At 46.5% G+C, this 19,953-nt stretch overlaps 1 protein-coding gene across 1 annotated transcript in view; it reads right to left on the reverse strand.

Annotated features, from left to right (window-relative positions):
- Positions 1–13,751, reverse strand: part of LOC135811571 (uncharacterized) — a 50,386-nt gene extending 36,635 nt beyond the window's left edge. Inside the window, exons 1-2 of the mRNA XM_065324802.1 lie at positions 13,269–13,751; positions 1,314–1,419 (exon numbers count right to left, since the gene is read on the reverse strand). Of these exons, the coding sequence (XP_065180874.1) occupies positions 1,314–1,415 (102 nt within the window). The 5' untranslated portion in view covers positions 1,416–1,419; positions 13,269–13,751. The remainder of the gene's footprint in view (positions 1–1,313; positions 1,420–13,268) is intronic.
- Positions 13,752–19,953: the final 6,202 nt, after the last annotated feature.

A 19,953-nucleotide genomic window follows, 5' to 3' on the forward strand; every position in this document is an offset into this window, starting at 1 on the left:
GGCAAAATAGCATAGCGAGGGCCCTGAGCTTTCAAGCTCTCTCGTTATTATTAGAAACTACTTCCTCCGTCCAAGCAAAATTTTCTACCAAGTTGTTTCACGTTGTGATTCTGCAGTTGAAATCCCTATTTCAACATGTGGCCAGCAGTCTTTGGCGGCACGGTACGTGACATGTTCGGGATAGGGCCAGCCATTGTGACGTTTCCACCTGTCTCTGTCTTCGAGTTCGAGAAAAGCAAACAAACTGAGCATTAGCTATCACAATTTACGTTTTCCTCTCTGTTTTTTTCTCACAAAGCCAGCATGCTATGGAATTGTCTACCGCCATCTCTCACATATATGACCTGTCTCCCGAATTTAAACATTCCCCATCCAGTATTTTCGAAGATACAAGTGCTACACTGATGACATACCAACACTTTGACTGGCGCAAACAATTGTTGTGTCTGCTTCTTTTCTTTTTCTTTCTTTCTTTGTTTTCTTTCTGTGTACTCTTTCCCGAATCATGAAATTTATCCAAGTAGGAAATCCCCTCGACAGGCCTAGAGTCTCTGGGTAATCATTGAAATACAATAAATACAAATACAAAAATACGTGATGACAGCCCTACGCCGACGGACCGCAGTCACCGCACACCGAACAAGTTCGGGCATGATAACGTCTTTTCTCCTGCCTACTGGAACCCTGTTCCGCAGTCTCTTGCTGTCGATGCATCTTGTCACAAAGTCGGCGAGTCTCCAAACGACGGGTATTTGGTTCGTCGTTTCTTGATGTCGGCATAGCCTTTCGCAAGCAAGGCTACTCTCGAGGCGGTGGAACCTCTCTTCTCCCGGCTTCTACCCTCGGTGTAGGCACTCCTGCAGACGCCGTCTGCTCAGAGCTTCAACACTGTCACCCCCGTCATATTTCTTTTCCCCATAGTCCTCTGTTAATGATCAGCATTCTATTTATACAACAACAGCGTCGATTAAAACATTGCAATTTACCCGATCCGTACATTCCCGGCCCATTAGCAGAACACCCCTACACATTCGAACGATAATGCGACACCGTCTAAAGTCTTTATAAATTCTATTAATACAACCGCGCTGATGAAAAAACTGCGCTCTACCCGATCCTTACATTCCTGGCCCATTAGCAGCACACCCCTAAATGTTCGAACGATAATGTGACACCGTCTAAGGTCTCAATAAATCAAACCGCGACCATTACAATACTGCGATCTAAACCATACCGCTAATTTTTAGACGCACAATGCGACAAAGTCACAAATCCACAAATATCGACAGCAGTTTAGTTAGCTAGCCACTTACCGGTATATCTTTTACTTCACTTTGCACTTTTTCAGACAGACCGTTGTGGTTCTGTCGCGGCCCTGCCAGTGCATAAATGGCAGCAGCTCTCGAGTCATCCATGATCCTGATAAGGGCAAAAAGGGCAACGGAATGCTATTATAATTAAAAGAAATGATCAAAACTGATCCCTGACTGATGCTTTTAATTTTGAAGTTCTCCCAATCCTCAGTTGTGCAGTGAGTACTCAGATGGTGACCCTAGGAAATATGAAATGGAAACAAGGAAAACGTGGGGCACAAGTAATGCGTTTCCAAGATGGAAGGCCGTTGGTTAGCGTTATCGAGCAGTGCTCAAGCTCACTTCCTTGCCGTGAAATGTCTCAGTACTCCTTGCCAGTCTGGTGCTACCTTGTACATGTATGACTGTTTAAAACTTGGTTTACTTGGTGGACTCTAACGCATAACTTGTGCCCCACTGGTTTCCATGGTTCCATTTAATATTCTCCCAATCCTATAAAATTTAATCACTTTCTTTCACCTCTGGTAGTCCTTCCTCCGTTAAGCAAAACTTCATTGCATTCGTACAGTTCAGTCCAAATCATTCTATGGCTACAAACACGCTTTGCAAAGTGGAAAACAAGCAGCACCTGAGAGATATTTATTTACAGATGTCACACAGCCCGTTTCAAAGCAGTCCAGCTTCACTATTTGTCTGAATCTGATGACTACTCACTCCCTGATGACATCGAGTCAGCATTCCCGCTGACTCCAGCGCTGCCAGCTATTTTTCCGCAGCCGTCACAAGTTGCCAAGACACGATTTGATCGTGGAGATGGCCAAGTTCTTCACTCGAACCACATGTGGGCTTGACAACCTCCACGGTGGCGCTGGTAGTTGTAGCCACTCTCCAGAATGCCATAGAAGAAGCCATACAGACCCAACCAAACGGTCCTCATCTTCGCAGCGGTGTACTCATGCCAGCACGTTTCCACAGCCTGCAGAAGCTCCTTTCTGGTTTCCTTCGCCACAAGTGACATGTCTGTCTCAGGGCCGGAGGCAGCTTCCACAGAGCGGTGCGGCCGCAGGGCCATCTTTAAGGGGGGGGGGGGGGTGGGGGTCCTCCCCCAGAATTTTTTTGGAATTTAGACCGCAAATCCTGCACTCTGGGCGGCTCCCTGTACAAAATCATGCATCGAAACATTTTCTCCCCGGTTTTTGGACGTTCCACGGCCACGTGGACCGACTTTTCGGGATTTTTTTTTTTTGGTACGGCCATGGCCGTACCGGCCGTACCAGTGGCACCGGCCCTGCGTCTACAGGCTGTGGAAGAACGCCAAGTCGTCGGCGTTGAGATCAGGGCTTTGCGCCGACTGAACGACAGCCTGAATGTCGAACACTTTTGATTTCCCCTGCGCTGCAAACACAAGTGGATTGAATTTGTCTGTGCGGATGCGCACCATTGACTCGTGGCTGAGCGCTGGCAGGCTTCTGGGCACTTCTTCGAGCCACGCGGTCTTGCATACTGTTTCTCATTATTGCACTTTGGTGTCATGTGCGCGTGCCTGGGGTTTTGTTCTCGTGACAGGATCGAGAAACGGTTCTGGTTTGCCGATATTTTGGAAGTACTCCACGTTTTTCGGAGGGTCAGAACAATGGACAACAACTCGGCTACCCTATGTAGGGGATAGATCACTGACATGTATGTCTAATGCTGACAGAAAATATCATGACAGGAACACTAAAAGCGCAACGAAGGTTTGCTTAACAGAGGAAGTACGTTCCAGAAACTGACTGCGGTTGGTCCCCTGGGGGAGGGAAAAGGAGTCTAGAGGTGAAACGATTATACCGAATACTCGAAATAGAAATCGTTACAAGCTAACGAATCGATTATTCGAAAAGTTTCGATAACTCGACTATGCATACAGTATACATGATTATACACATGTGATTGTAGATCGACCGAGGTGCGAGAAAAATTCTCTTCTTAGATCTACCATGCATGGTGCACCATGCAATGCGTACATTTACATGTACTAGCACTGTGCAACGCGGTCGCGGGTGGGTGGTCGGCGAGCTGTTTTGAATGTGAATGCGTCTGTGACAAGGAAAAGTGGTCGCCATGGTCGAGTGGTCACTATATCCAAGTGGTCGCCATTACAGGCTTTACTGTATGCAAAATGTCACTAAAAGCGCCGTGTTTTGTTCTCAAAAGCATGGATGACTGCGATTAGCCAACATGTTGTAGTCTTTGGCCCTAGTTTGGGATGCTGAGTCGACTGCTTTGGTCCGAAAAAAGGCTGCGATGCAGCTTTCGGCCCTTATTCCCAATCAAACCCGGTTGAGTAAGCGGTCACGTGCTCGCGCGTACACCAGTCGCCTGGTCACCGTGCCTGCAGGCTTCAACTTTGACACCAAGGTTCAACTCAAAGGTTCACAGGTTATACTCAAGTGACAAGAACGTTGTAAAAGTTGTAGCCTGCGGGCACGGTGACCAGGTGACTGGTGTACGCTGTAAAAGTTGTAGCCTGCGGGCACGGTGACCAGGTGACTGGTGTACGCTGTAAAAGTTGTAGCCTGCGGGCACGGTGACCAGGTGACTGGTGTACGCTGTAAAAGTTGTAGCCTGCGGGCACGGTGACCAGGTGACTGGTGTACGCTGTAAAAGTTGTAGCCTGCGGGCACGGTGACCAGGTGACTGGTGTACGCTTGGGCACGTGACCGCTTACTCACTCGCGTACAATCAAAATGGCCAAACGCTGCATCGCAGCCTTTTCGGACCAAAACCAGTCGACTCAGTGTCCAAAAGACTACAACATATGGAGCAATCGCGGTTATCAGCGCTTTTATAAGAACGAAATGGCACTTTCAGTGACATTTCGCATACAAATCCCCATCTATAGTCCATTTCAAAAACATCGACAATCAGGTTTTGGTCTTAAAGGGGAAGTTAAGGCAAAAATTAAAATTTCACCAGTTGTAGTCTTCGGGGTGCTGAGTCGAATGGTCTCGGTCCGAGAAAGCTGAGACGCTCCCTTCCTACTTGAATCCCAATCGAACTCGCGCACTTCCACCGAAACTGGGTGACTGCGCCCTACTAGATGGGGATTTGTATGCAAAATGTCACTAAAAGCGCTGTTTCGCTCTTATAAAAGCACGGATGACCGCGATTGGCCCATATGTTGTAGTCTTTTGGACGCTGAGTCGACTGGTTTTGGTCCGAAAAGGCTGCGATGCAGCGTTCCTCCTTTATTCCCAATCGAACATGGTTGAACAAGTGGTCACGTGCTCCTGGGTGCCCAAATCACCTGGTCACCACGCCAGCAGGCGACAACTTTCACACCAAGGTTCAACTCGAGGTCAACTCGAGTGACAGGACTGCACCCAAAAAAGGTCAAACAGGCTAGTAAGTTGTACCCTGCAGGCACGGTGACCAGCTGACTGGTGTACGCAGGAGCACGTGACCGCTTGTTCAACCATGTTCGATTGGGAATAAAGGAGGAACGCTGCATCGCAGCCTTTTCGGACCAAAACCAGTCGACGCAGCGTCCAAAAGACTACAACATATGGGCCAATCGCGGTCATCCGTGCTTTTATAAGAACGAAACGGCGCTTTTAGTGACATTTTGCATACAAATCCCCATCTAGTAGGGCGCAGTCACCCAGTTTCGGTGGAAGTGCGCGAGTTCGATTGGGATTCAAGTAGGAAGGGAGCGTCTCAGCTTTCTCGGACCAAGACCATTCGACTCAGCACCCCGAAGACTACAACTGGTGAAATTTTAATTTTTGCCTTAACTTCCCTTTTAAAAAGTATGAAGATAGGGGGAAATCGTCGGCGACGTCTTCTATCAGCTTCCATAGGCGTCTGCTTTTCTCAAAATGTCGCGGAAGTCACACGGATCGATGGCTTTGCCAAGTCATGGCCTGAAGAATGAGTCCGTGTCGTTTTCGTCACACGGTGAGAATAACTTGCATCGCAGGGACGCAGCTCAAAGAAACTATTTGGTCACAAAACAAATCGGGACTCATGCCGCCCTTCAACATTTAGCACGGTTTCGACTCGCTGGAGCCCCCTCGCGACAAAAGGGTCACTTTGGCTTCCGTGACACTTTGGAGAAAATCGCGTACAAAGTTTCAAGTGGGGAAAATCCCGTTTTTTGAGAGTGCGTCATCATTTTTGTGTTCCAACGCGGAGCTGTTGCACAACATCGATTTTATGTCACCGTTTGCGCATGCGCCTTGGTGACACCTTCACGCAGCAGTTTATTTGAGCAAAATCCGTCAAGGGATCTCTGTTTTATTGTTGTTTGTAGTTGAGGAAGAAGTTTGATTTTTTGACGTGGCGTGGTTCGCGAGCGCTGTCAGCTGTTTCTTGATGTCGACTTGTTGTTTGCCTGTTGTTGACGAACAATGAGCCGTCCAATCTATTTTACGACTGATGAGGCGCTTGCCGCTGTCCTCGCTGAAGCTGAAGACGAATTCTGTGGACGAGAAGGCGAACAGGCGCACGCCAGCGCCCCTGCCACGGAGAATGTTGTTTCTTCGGATGACGAGGAGAGCGAAGGCATCCCTGATCACTTCTTGGATGATGAACTGGACATAGCTCGTGCTGCTGCGCAGTTCAACGCTTTGGCCGCTGACGATGTAGATGAGGCAATGGCGGAGGACGCAACAGAGGCTGTTGATGAGGAAGGCACTGATGCACATGAAGATGTTGAGGCTGCTACTGCTGCTGAAAATCCTGGCAATGTGTGTGGCTGGTTGATAAATATGGTGGTAAAGACACACCTGGCAATATGGCGGTAAACACACGCCTGCCCACACACGCTCTCTAGGCTGCAAAGTTCTGGCACAGAGCTCTCCTTCTCACCACCACCACCATCAGTTCGCGCCTGGCGCCTGGTCGATGCATGGTTGGCGGTGTCCGGCATAGCAGGCTGGTACATCAAGTAGTGCATGGCACATAGCAGATGACACAGCAACGACATAGCTCGATTGCGACGTACGTTTCGTCCCCGCTGGACTCATCAGGCAATCTTCTTCTTGGATGTCTTCACACGGAGCTTGACTCGGGAGAATGAATTTGAAGACACCACTGCAGCTGTACTTATGGTTGATAAATATGGTGGTAAAGACACACCTGGCAATATGGCGGTAAACACACGCCTGCCCACACACGCTCTCTAGGCTGCAAAGTTCTGGCACAGAGCTCTCCTTCTCACCACCACCACCATCAGTTCGCGCCTGGCGCCTGGTCGATGCATGGTTGGCGGTGTCCGGCATAGCAGGCTGGTACATCAAGTAGTGCATGGCACATAGCAGATGACACAGCAACGACATAGCTCGATTGCGACGTACGTTTCGTCCCCGCTGGACTCATCAGGCAATCTTCTTCTTGGATGTCTTCACACGGAGCTTGACTCGGGAGAATGAATTTGAAGACACCACTGCAGCTGTACTTATGGTTGATAAATATGGTGGTAAAGACACACCTGGCAATATGGCGGTAAACACACGCGGGACGAAACGTACGTCGCAATCGAGCTATGTCGTTGCTGTGTCATCTGCTATGTGCCATGCACTACTTGATGTACCAGCCTGCTATGCCGGACACCGCCAACCATGCATCGACCAGGCGCCAGGCGCGAACTGATGGTGGTGGTGGTGAGAAGGAGAGCTCTGTGCCAGAACTTTGCAGCCTAGAGAGCGTGTGTGGGCAGGCGTGTGTTTACCGCCATATTGCCAGGTGTGTCTTTACCACCATATTTATCAACCATAAGTACAGCTGCAGTGGTGTCTTCAAATTCAATGTGTGTGGCTGCTCCGAGAATTGTCTTTCGAAATTTGCGAATGCACAAGTGGAACAAACCCAGATGGCAATGGCAGAGATGGAAAAAGGAGATGCAGACCTGCTGTTGATTGGCATCCTGGAGTCATCCAAATTCAACCAGGACACAACCACCAAGCAGAAGAAGCGGAAGTATGTTGCGTTCGGCTACACTTACCTTGGACGGCATGTGTGCGTGAAAGCGTTCCGTACCATTTACGGAGTGGGAACAAAACGCCTCCGCAACCTTATCGGCCACATAAAGGAGCACGGACCAGTGCCCAGACAGCATGGGAACACGGGGAGAAGGCCAGTGCATGCCTTGCGCTTCGAGCAGGTAGAAGGAGTGGTGAAGTTCATCAAATCCCTCAGAGAGCAGTTTGGCATCCCTCATCCTGCGCCTCTGCATGGACGAAGTGCGCGGCCGCCGGTGTATCTTCCAGCACGCATGTCGTACACCAGCACCCACCAAGAGTACCTGCAGGCATCTGGTGAGGCTGATGCGAAGCCTGTCGGGCTAACCAGCTACCGTGAGATTTGGTCGCAGTGTATGCCGCACATCCGGTTTATGACGCCCCGGACAGATGTCTGCGACAGGTGTGAGCAGTTCCGGAGGGGTGTGGTCAGTGCGCTAGGAGAAGACGCCAAGCTAGAGGCATGCGCTCAGCTCTCGTCACATGTAGGTGAGGCACAGAAGGAACGAGATGTGTACAAAGAAGCCACAGTTGCTGCAAAGTCTGAGCTAGATGCATGCCATGTACCAATTTCCCCGCCATGCCTCCCTTGTAGCAATGACCTCCATTCTATTCATTACACTTTTGATTTTGCTCAAAGTGTTGCTCTCCCTCACAATACTCGTCAAGTAGGTCCCCTGAATTTTGAAGTTCCACGTAAAGCTCATATATTTTGTGTAAATAATGAAGCCGTCCCACGTCAAGTCAACTATTTGCTTGACGAATGTGACACCATTGGTGCAGATGGCAAGAAGGGCCATGGTCCCAATACTGTTGGCTCGCTGCTTCACCACTACTTTGAGACGTACGGCTATGGTGAGAAAAGCTGTGTGCTGACTGCTGATAACTGCGGTGGACAGAATAAGAACAGGACTATTGTCGGCTATTTGGCATGGCGATGCATTGTGGGCCTGCATTGCCGCATCACGTATAGCTTCATGCTGGCTGGCCACACGCGGTGTTTAGTGGATGGCTGCTTTGGCCTGCTCAAGCAAAGATTCCGCCGGAGTGACTGCTACTCCATGGCACAGCTCGCCACTACTGTCAATGAGAGTGCCACCGTCAACGTTGCGCAGTTGATCGATGACAGTGTTCCGTGGTATGCGTGGGATGCCTTTATCAGTCGGCACTTTAAACCCCTGCCTGGCATTTCAAAGCTGCACCATCTCGAGTTCTCATCTGCTGATCCTGGTGTTGTGCTTACGAAAGTGCACAGTGAGTCTGAGCAAGTCAAGGTCTCCCTATTGAAGTCGTCTGTCGAGGAAATTCGTGGGGCTGGACTGCCTGATGTGTTGCCGTGTGCAGGAATGTCAATTGAGCGCCAACAGTACCTGTTCAAGCACATCCGCCAGCATGTTCCCCCCGAGTTTCAGGATGGACTATGCCCTCAACCTGCTGTTGCTGCTGCTGCTGAGATCCAGGACGCAGATGCCTGATTGTCATGCCCATTATCTCTTTCTGACATATTTTTTTTCTTTTTTCGTGAGCTAAATGTCCGTATGCTGTATCACGTGTGCATCCACCACACAATAAGTAGCTTCTTTTACCTTTGTAGAAAGAACTAGTCATCATCAAGTGTCCCTGTATTCGTTTCCATGCTAAGTTGATACTAAGTTGATAACATTGCCATGCTCATTCATAAACAACACTCATACGATGTATTCGAACATTCCGGTATTTTCATCCTCGTGCACCACGAAAATCGTATATACCTACCGGTACGGAAATCGCTGTAAATCCGCAACGGATGCATATTTTTCAGTCCGGGTTTTTGCATCATATTCTGTGATAATCAAGGAATCACATCCCAGTAAAATCTCAAAATTGACCCCTGAAGCCAATGTGACCCTTTTCTCGTGTGGGGGCTTTTAGTCTATTTATTATTTAATTTATTATATTATTATTATTAGTATCAGTCTATGACTCCATATCGATACGAGCAAGAAGTTACCTGTAGCTGTTTGTTGTAAAGCAGATGTACAATGTACATGTACCTGCGTGCGCGGGTTGCCACAGTTTTCCATGCTTTCGCGCGGAATATTTCTTCGAGTTCACAGCGAGTTTTTCCAGGCACCGCATACGGTAACACGGCAAACTCCCTGGGCGATCGCCAGGATTGAAAATGTTTTGAAATAGACTGTAGTAGGGCGCAGTCACCCAGTTTCGTTGAAAGTGTGTTAGTTCGATTGGGAATAAAGGAGGTATAAAATTCTATTTTTGCATTTTTCAGCTTCTCATCCTGCTTTTATCTGTGGAAGAAATACAGTCAACTTCGCGAACAACGGCACTCGGCGGGGCATAAGAAACGTGTCCTTATTCTAAGTGTCCTTATACAGTAAAACCTGGTTTAAACGACCACCCCACGGTGCAAGCAAAAGCGGTCGTTAAAGCCAGGTGGTCTTTGGAACTACAGTTGAACATCGATTATCCGACCACCTCTGGGCAGACAACTGTCAGGCGGTGTTCAGATAAGGCAAATGCTCCGGATAAGAAACATGTACATGTACATGTACGACCTTTTACTTTTCAAAATTTTCGTATTTTTTGAATGCACAGTGCGTACTCTACGGCACGTGCGCCCAAAAAAACTGTTACGGATAATCGAATGGTCGGATAGTCAATGTGCGGATAATCGATGTTCCACTGTAGGTCCCATACATTCGTGACATATCGGATTGTGTACATACGTGTGCAGAATTGTATTACCAGGTACTCATATTGACAGGTGTGGAGCATAGAATACTTTCTGCAGAAAAGCACGCCTCACTCAAGTGCATGCAATGGTGTATTGTTGACTGCATGCACATGGATCAGAGCCCACTTCAACCCTGTTGCTGTCAAACCTGACAGCCAAGATAGCACTTTTGGTTAGTTTTGGTCTGTGTGCAGGTTCAGTATGGCACTTGGTACACTAAAAGTCGTTTGCTGGTCGAAATGAAGCTCTTTTCTTGCTCTATGTCAATGTGTACTTTATTTCCATATTGCAGTTGAAAGGAACTATAAAGTCAATATGCAAGGAAAATAATTATATTGAAAAATATGCCATTTTGAGCCATCTACAGGGCCAGGGACATGTACATGTATGATGATTACTGTGCAATCATGTACAACTACATGTAGGTGTGCTGGTAAATCCAACAATTTTGAAGCAAAATAAAAAAGGTAGAAAAGCCCCCCCCCCCCCCTTGGCTGCATGTCTTGCATGTGTGCCTTTATCCATCACCATGGGTCTACGTCTGGTACTTCTGCATGACAGGTACATGTACTTGACTGACAGGTACTTGAAATAGCTGTCAAAAGCCCAGAAAGTCTGTTCAAGCAGTGAATATGACCTGGGGGCATTAGAAGCATGTCATTACTGTAAAACCAGAAAGTCTAACGTTTAAACGACCAATTTTATTTCGTTATTCGAAAAACACGTTATCGCTAGATGTCTGTGTAAAAGAGGCACATACAGATGGGAGGCCAGCTAGCCATCGTTAAACTTTATGAACGTAATCAGGAGAAAATTACAAAAAACGTTAAACTTTTTGGTCATTAGACTTTCCGGTTTAACAAGTATTCGAGAATTGTCGTTCGTTCTATCCAAAGTTAAATGTATACAGTTAGATGGGACCTTGCTCTGGGCATGGAAATTCTGTCGTTGTATCTGCAGTCGTTATTAGCGAAGTGGACTGTAATTGCAAAATAACCGATTACCGACCGATAAAGGTTTACCGTGCTCGTGCGATTAGAGCCCTCTCTTGAATAGTGCCCTATCTCGAACAGTGCCCCAGTCTCTAAGAGCCAGTGAAAAAATAACGCCATCTCTTGAATAGTGGCCTCGGCACACTCTTTTCTGTTTGACCTCGCAGCTTTCACCCTGCGAGTGTGGAGTTTCCTGGCCACAAATGAATTCCTTAGCCATGACCATAGTGACAAGTGACTGGTATGATCCCTGACTTGCCTGAGTCCTTAGCTTGAGTCACCACGAAGGTAAACTCTTCACTTGGAACGCTTGCTGTCTCCTCGGCCCTTTCTTGTTGCACTTGCAGATATTTGCGCTCGGCTGCCAGGTTTTGTTGGTGCGCGCGGGAACGCACAGCCGACCTTGATGTCTTCAAAAAAGTAAAACACCGGTTCTACTTGGCCGATTCTCACCGTCGATGGCTCATTTTCTCGGTCTTGGAATTCTCTATCAGTTCACCATCCCCGTTTTCTATATTTCTTTTCATTCACTTGTTTGCACGTCTTCAAGTTGGAGTGATTTCACCATCCGATCTCAGCCAAACTGATGAAGGCAAAATCAAAAAAATCGAGACGGTAACCCTCCAAAAACACATCTTCGCTTCTGAACACGAATCCACAATGGTCTGTTGTCTGAAACCACCGAATACAGCCACGTTAAGCTAAGAAAGCTACCCACAATTGCAAGTGTGTTTTTGCCCTGCGCTGAATGGTCAAATCCAAAAGACCGTTATTGACGTTTGGTACGGTCGTGGTGAGCCCTGAAGTTATATTCGTAAGTTCACACATTGTTCATTTTGTGTGAATGTGTATGGCTGATAATAATTATTACTAGAGGGGTTGCGCACAACGGAAATTCGTAAATGTGGCTCATAAACCCAGAGATACTTTCGAAAGGCAACTTACTAACTGTCTTGAACCCTACTCAGATTTACTTCGATGACCATTCAGAAGAATACCATCACAAGCAGAACTCTGGAAAACAACAACTGTGCCTACGCTCCAAATGAACTATATAATTATATATAGCAAGAGCGGCGGCCACATCTAACACCTTGCCTCTACACCAACACTCAGCACATACATGTAGATAAGAGCGCGTGATGACACATAAGGTGCTAAGTGCTAGCGTAGAAACAAGGCGCTAGACGTAGCTGGCGCGTACAGGCAACGATTTAGCAGAGCGTAGAGAGGAAAACTGTTCAGCAACATTCAAAGAAGCAGAACGAGAACGAATAATACTTCAATTGAGGCTACCTCCGTAACAGTAACGCCGTAACGAATATTTTTAACGAAGAAAGCTGACGAATATTCGTAAATCGTGAGGTTACTCACGTGTGAACTTTTTCGTAGTAGGTCGACCCGCCGCACGCACGGGTACGGAGAGTCAAGACTAGGAGTTGTTAAATATCAGTACATGAGCCAGAGCGCGCTAAAACATGACCACTTCTTTGGAGGTCTACAGGTGTTGAACATGTTTTCGCTGGCAGTTCTCCAGTGGTGCTCCAACCAGGAGATATTTCGGACACCCAGCTCAGCTGCCTGTAGAAAATTTTGGATGTGGCAGAGTACCTGTCAGCTCATGCTATAAGACCCTGGACGGGAGAACTGACCTGGAAAGGATGAACCAAGGGACATATCAACTGTATACAAAAAATGACAATCCCATTACTGTACATAGAATTTCACCATTTCAACAATGCTGCATATAATACCATTGTAGCAACACTTAGACATGTCAGATCAATCCAAAACTTTCAGACAGAACATTTGATGTGTTTGATCATTTTTGAACAAAAGAACAACTGAACATCGAATTTTTGGTCTGTGGTCATGTTTTAGCGTGCTCTGGCTCACATGTGTTTTAGTACTCCACGTTACGAAAAATATTTTCGTAGATCTGCTCTGTTTCGGTCGCGTTTGGACGGATCTTCGTAGCAACTTCCCTTTCTCGAACCTCGACGTTCGAAATCTTACGAATTTTCGTCGTGCGCAACCTCTCTTCTATCGCACCTCTTTGTTCCCGCTTACCCATTTTTTAGCACTTTTTCTACAAATGTACCTCTCCAATAATCATTTATTGCTCTGCTGTACAGTAATATTCTTCAGTCACGAAAATCCAGTGATGAGAGTGACAAGAAAATCTATTTGTATCGGCGTCAGATTTCTCATGCTCAGTTTCTTTCCTTACCCTTGTGTACAAGCGAAACGGATAGGTCCGACGTTGTCCGAGTGGATGCTTGGCAGCCTGCACACGCTAGTACTTGATCAGCTAAGGGTATCACTGCCCGATAGAGGCAATTGCTATTTCTGCTTCACTGTCACAACGCATCACAAAACTGGCAACGGACGAAAGCAGGCCACAGGAGCACAACTAAAAAGATGAAGCCTAAGGTTCTTGATGACCACTGTACTATGCCACAGCTCTACTCAACACAAGTAGCTTTTTTATGCCGATCTCTGACTACCTGTTGCAACTGCTGAACTGGTAGCGCGCGAGCGTCTCGCGCCGGGAAATGGCGAGGATGAGGAGGCCACGTAGACATAGTTATCTACACATGAGTCATGAGCAAATCATCAGGTAATTAGAAGTGGTTAGTTTTCCACGCAGCTCACGTAAGACTCTGCTCCCCCGCCAAGCGGTGCGACCTTCATCTTCCGCCAAATCATGACAAGCTGCACGATAATTATACCGATCAAGAGCTAGCTTGTATATTTTGTAAGTAACTAGTTAGTTGAAGTTCAGGGCTCACAGCAACCATGCCAAAACCTCGATTACGTGGGAGGACATCTTGGATCTGATCACCATAGAAACGAACTCGCGTGACCGCTAAGCGCAGGCGTAGAACGCAGTCGCGCTAGGAGATTTTGACTTGCTTGGGCTTAGTTGCTGTGACAAGGACTGAGTCGTGAATGGTGAAGGAGATAGCCGGAGACTGTCTCACTATCTCTATTTCATTTCGGTAGTTCTTGTTTCCTTTCAAGTGGATTATTTCGCGAGCAGTGTTGGCCTTATCGGCCGAACGCTTCATTCAGACTGTCCGCACACGGAGTCCTGCGAAAAGTAGCCCCGAGCAGAATCCTGCAGTCGTTGACGAAAGAGTTCAACATCTACAGCCGGGCAGCTACGCCGCTGATGCACAGGCGCGGGTGACGGGAGAGGGAAAGGACTAGCATTTCTTGACGGCATGGAGCAATGACGCACGTCGTGTTCTAGTTTTAGTTTCTCCGCCGTGAAGTCCTGTTGTGTAAACGTAAATATACGGCTGGTCTGCGAAGAGCCGTGTAGCGCAGTGGTGACGATGTGGAGTTGTGAATTATTTGATTCGCCACTCCGTTTCGTTGCAAGAGAACAAGTCCAATGGCTTCGCCGTTGTGCTGGCCATGTATTTCTTCGGTCTGCCATAACCATGATAACTCCTGGAGGACACAGCGATGAAGCGCCAGGCGAGTAGCAAAAACATTTCAAAAAATTGCTTTGCTGCTAGTGTTGTTTCCGCATTCCCAACAAGTGCAGCGCGCGCGGTTCTTCCTCGCGGCTGCACTGCAGATAGGGTTGCCTTTGAAATGTTCGTTTGTACCCGTCTCTGGCCCGATTTTGATGGCCAATAGCTTAAAATTTTCAGTAGGAAAATTAGAAGAACTTATCGAGAGACTTTTCAATTTTAGTACAATAATCCAAATCAGAATTACGCCTGCACCAACTGATACTTTGGCTCCATATATACGCCAAACCGTATCGATTAAAACAAATAACTCTCGGACAAATCCTTACAATGGGTATTGAGAGTATGTTCCTAGAGTTTCAGAGGCCTAGGCAAAAGCATTGGTACAAATGAACATTTTGAATGCACCCCACTTTCAAGTTTTCAGAGATATCTGCCTGATCGCATGTACACAATTCTGGCATGCTGGCTGGCTCGTGTGACAACGGCCTGTCCAAAATGGCGCCCACGCTTTTGTGTGATGCTGTGAGCCCTGAAGTTAGTTGTACTTGCAGAGTCTTCCGTCTGCACGTGCTACACTCCTCTCTAGCACAGAGACAGGAGTGGAGTACTGCATGCAGTGTCGGGTATACTACGTCACGACGCGTAGACCATGAAAATGATGAAGACCACGAAGACCATGATTGCATGATGAAGACCCCCACCTAGGCCCCAGGTCCAGACGGTGAATAGTAGATCTACTAGTACTACTACTACTACTAGTACTAGTACTAGAAGTAGTTGAAATACTCAGTAGTAGATCTACTACAGTACAGTACAGGTCAGTGCTAGTACTAAAACGCGATTTCAAAAAATGGGGTGAAGTGCCTACTACGTACTAGTACTACTACTAGTACTAGTAGTACCGTACTGGCAATATATGTTGCCGCAGTGAGGCCATGAAGCGTTACATTGGCACATGTTTGCCGCACGCAGTACTAGTCCGAGTAGTCGTAGATCGACAGCTAGCTCACCACACATAATCATTGTGACACAGCATCTAAGCCTGCCTGTCTGTGTTAGCATGGTTAGTATCGACGTGTAGTCGATTAGTACAGTAATCATGGTAATCAGTGTCATGGTTTTGCACCCACGCGTCCTAAGTAGTACTTACTCAGTTACTGTAACTACTTAGCGAGGGCCCACTTGGCTGCTATGACAACTACAGTCAACTTCGCTTATAACGACACTCGGCGGGGCATCAAAAAGGTGTCCTTATTCGCGAAGTGTCGTTATACCCGAAGTCTCATTTTTATGTATTACAGTGGGATGGGACTTTGCTCTGGGCATGGAAATTCTGTCGTTATTCGCGAATTGTCGTTATATCCGCAGTCGTTATTAGCGAAGTTGACTGTAGAAGCTTATACCCACGACGTACCCCACGTAGATCTACAGCTACGTAGTACTACAGTACAGACCAGTCAGCATGGTCAGTGCGGGCAACTGAAATCCGCCCACCCGAGCGGTGCGCTCACATCGCTAAGAAGTAAGACTAAGAGTAAGAGCAAGAGTCCATGGACTCTTGGTAAGAGTAAGACCCAACACGGGATGCTAAAACTACGAAACAGAGACCGCTTTGAACCCACCGGTACCGCTCGAGGGGGTAGGATTTCAGTTGCCAGCACTTTAGTCACTACATGTAGGAGGTATAAAGGTAAAAAACCGTTTGCTTTTGCTTGCTGTTGTCTTCTTCGAGTGCGGCCAGTTTTAGTGCAGCGCTGTCGTGAAAATTAATTTCAAAAAGTATTCTTTCTAGACCAAAGAGTGGTATTTGATAAATAAAGATAGAAATATTTACGGTACTTCTCCAGACGTTTCGTTGTGCTGAACCACATCGGCAGTGGATAGAACAACGAAACGTGTGGAGAAGTATTGTAAATATTTCTATCTTTATTAGAATACTTTTTGATAATTATTACAATGAGAGTGGATAATCAACGGCTTGTACTCTTTAAAATTAATTTCGTTGCCCTATTGTATATCTAGGGTTTGTTGCTCACGATGGAGGAAGAACAACTTGAGTCAGTTGAGACGAACGAACTCTGGCAATAAAAATGTTCCTGGCGACTTGGTTCAACTCAGGGTGATAATGATTGTCGCTGTTGCAGCAGCGTTGAGTGCTCCTGAGAACCGAACGTGTCGTCTTCAGCGGCTGCCGTTCCGCCATTCCCGTTTACGAGTCAGCTGATCAGCAGATGTGTTCGATCAGCGACAATTTCTAAATTCATAGGAGCGCTGCTGCTGACGTGGGTGCAGTGAGAACACCAAAAAACAAACCTGCGGATTGTGTGGCACTGGTAGTGCATACACCTGGTAGATCTACACGCCGGGCGTTGCGTGCGGAGCCCTACAACAGTAGTACAAGGATTTACTCGGCGCGTTAGGTACCAGCGGATTATGCCGGCATAATTATTGGCATAATTTGGTGGTTGAAAATTTGGCATCCTTAGGAGATAGGAGCATAACTACATAATCATTGTGTAGCCTACACAGTTCTTCTGTGTAGCTACACGGATCAGTGCTGTTGGTCTGCATGGTAAAGGGGTCATGCACAGGCGTGTTTGTGGCTCCCAAGTATTGTGTGAACACCACGGCTCCCACCAATATGAACCAGTAGTAGGCAGTACCATGCATTTGTTGCTGAATGCAATGTACATGTCCTAACCTTTTCCATCAATAACACGCGTCTGTATTGTATGTTGCAACGTCGCCTAGCCTCCAGTGGAATAATCATGACTGATTGTGTTATCTGTACCAAGGACCTCAAATACATCTAGACTTGGTTGCCCAAAGATATCCAGTACCTATACACAAATATTGACCGAGCTACGCCACTGACGCAGATAGTGTTTTCAATGAAAAGCAGGATAGGAATCGTGGCAATGCATCATTGTATGCTGGAACGTCTTCTTCAAAGTAACTTCTTTCTCACACTGGCACAGTACATTTAGCAGACGATGCGGGTGAATCAGCCTTTATCAGGTATCCTGGTTCGGGCGAGATAGTAACCTGGTAACGGGTAGTCCGCAAAACTCCGCGTACATGTACATTTTAAAATATCATTATGCATGTTACGAAGTCATGACCTAGTGTACCTCTGGATTTTAGCAGCCATGACTACCGGTACATGCATGCTATGGATATTGCTCTAATATTTAAATAAAAAATGGAGGTATGGTTGTCATTAGTTGATGCTCGGTCATGATGGAAGGAGAGGTGGAGCTACGGGAGAGATGAGCTGGTTATTCGCAGGGTGAGGGTGACAGCGGCTAGACGGGAATGACGATTACGGAGACAGTTGAACATGATAATTTTCAAAGGTAACTCAAACTTTGCAATGAAAAAATCTTTTTACAAAAGAAGTCAACAAATGAATAGAAGAGTATTGACTGTTTTCTCTTTTCCATGTTGATCTCTACATAGTAAGTACTAGTATGCATGGACACCTAAGTCCTAGGTATGGAGATACTCGTGTAACATTTTGTTGTACTTATGGCAAGTACAAAAAAACGCACAATTTTCCGAACTTTGAGACTCCATAAGTACAACCAAGTGAATATGCATCCCCGGGTGCCAAAGCATAATAATAATATATTATTATGAGGATATTGTGAGCATAATGCGAGAATCCAAGGAAGCACAACTCCATGATTTCGCGAGCATAATCCGTTGGAGCCTAGGGCACGTTCGAATTGTCACTCTTTGACTTTCCGAGGAGTTTCGTTTTTCTGAAGAGGTGGCCTTATTGGCCTCTTCAGAAAAACGAAACTCCTCGAAACTGCTCAAACTCATCCAATGGGAGAGGTGGATTAGTTCCAAAGAGTTAAGAATAGCTACGCCACATAGTACGTGGAGATAGTCGATCTGATCGGATGTCATCATCGCCATGACAATTCCACTGAAAAACTCTAAAAATGATAGAAACCATTCTAATGGGACACTTCAACTAATCTCTTCTAAAAATTTGTTCAAACATTTGATGGAAGACAATTCGAACGCGCCCTAAGTAGACCTACGAACACTGGGCTAGCAAATGATGCAATGCGCCTGGTATATGCGGAGTTGCACATTCTGAGTCATGTTGATCGAGTCTTGCGCATATGAATCGCTACCTTTCAGTTTCACATAACAAACATGATCGAGGACTTTTTAGAGGATGCAGTAGAGTGGCGCCCAAGATCGTTGTTTCCAAGGGGCTAGCCTGGAACGTTCTTAATTTTTGAGCAATCTGGCTGCGTTCTTATAACAGGTTCTTAGAAACAATCCGTACTGAATCAGCGCTCTGCAAAAACCAACCTTAGGTGCTATTTTGGCGAAATTGAGTTTTTGCTGGATTGTTGACCCGGTCCGCTTTCCAACGGCCAAAGAGAGTTGGAAAGCTTGTGTCTTTGTGGGTAACCTGAACATTTGGGCTCGTGCAAAATCGCACCGATTTTGGGATTTCCCCACAACTTTTTGCGTCCGCAAAAATGTTGTGCTGGACCGCATTCCTGTCACTTCGCAGTGGCTTTTCGTTGGTGCAGTTTGTATCCCACCCTCCCACCCCTGACTTCTGGGTGTGTGTTTATCGATAATTATTATCGTATTGGTTTTTCTTATTGGCCATGTGGCTGTTGCAGTTACGACTGCATTTCTCTTTTAGTTAAAAAACGTAGGGGTGGTGTGTGCGTCGTGGGCCATTGTATGGTTACATACAGCTTCAGATTGTATGGCTAGTGACAGGGGGGTTGAGTCTGCAGGGGAAGAATACAGTGATTGAACTGAAGCTGGATGATGACCGTGTGGTGAGTGTGTGGGGGTTTGGAGATGCCGTCCTGGGGCAGGGATGTCGGTCCTTTAGCTTGGACGGGTGTTGTTACATTCATTGTAACATTTTGTCGTTTTCTGTGTGTTTTGCTGTGCGACTACAGTAGCAGCAGTGTCTTGTGCTAATTTTTCTTATGATATCAGGCCCTATGCGTACAATTATTCAAAAAAGAAAAAATATCAGGAAGGAGATATAATAATATCAATAATAAAGCCATTGCCGAGCCTCCGTGCTCACAGCAGAGACTTCTGTGTGTGTTATTGTTGTGAAGTGGACCACAAAGACATGACCATTTCTTCAACTTCTGGTGAAGTTTTAGGTGGATTGCATACATATTCAGTTAAATACAATGACAATTTCTTGGCACTTTTCCTGCAAATTGTTGAGGAAAAATAGCAAAAATCCTGGATTTTATGCTACATTTTGGAACAAATGTTGTGAGAATTCAAGCAGCATGATTGCAACCAAACTTTGCAGAATAAATCTGTATGTCATAATCTTCAGAAGGACAGGTTTATGATGGCAGTGGATCTTCCTGTTGTTGAGATAGACACATTCTATCTCTGTTCTGTGGATGGTGTTGC

This window comes from Sycon ciliatum, chromosome 3 (assembly GCF_964019385.1).
Source record: "Sycon ciliatum chromosome 3, ocSycCili1.1, whole genome shotgun sequence".
Lineage (NCBI taxonomy): Eukaryota > Metazoa > Porifera > Calcarea > Leucosolenida > Sycettidae > Sycon > Sycon ciliatum.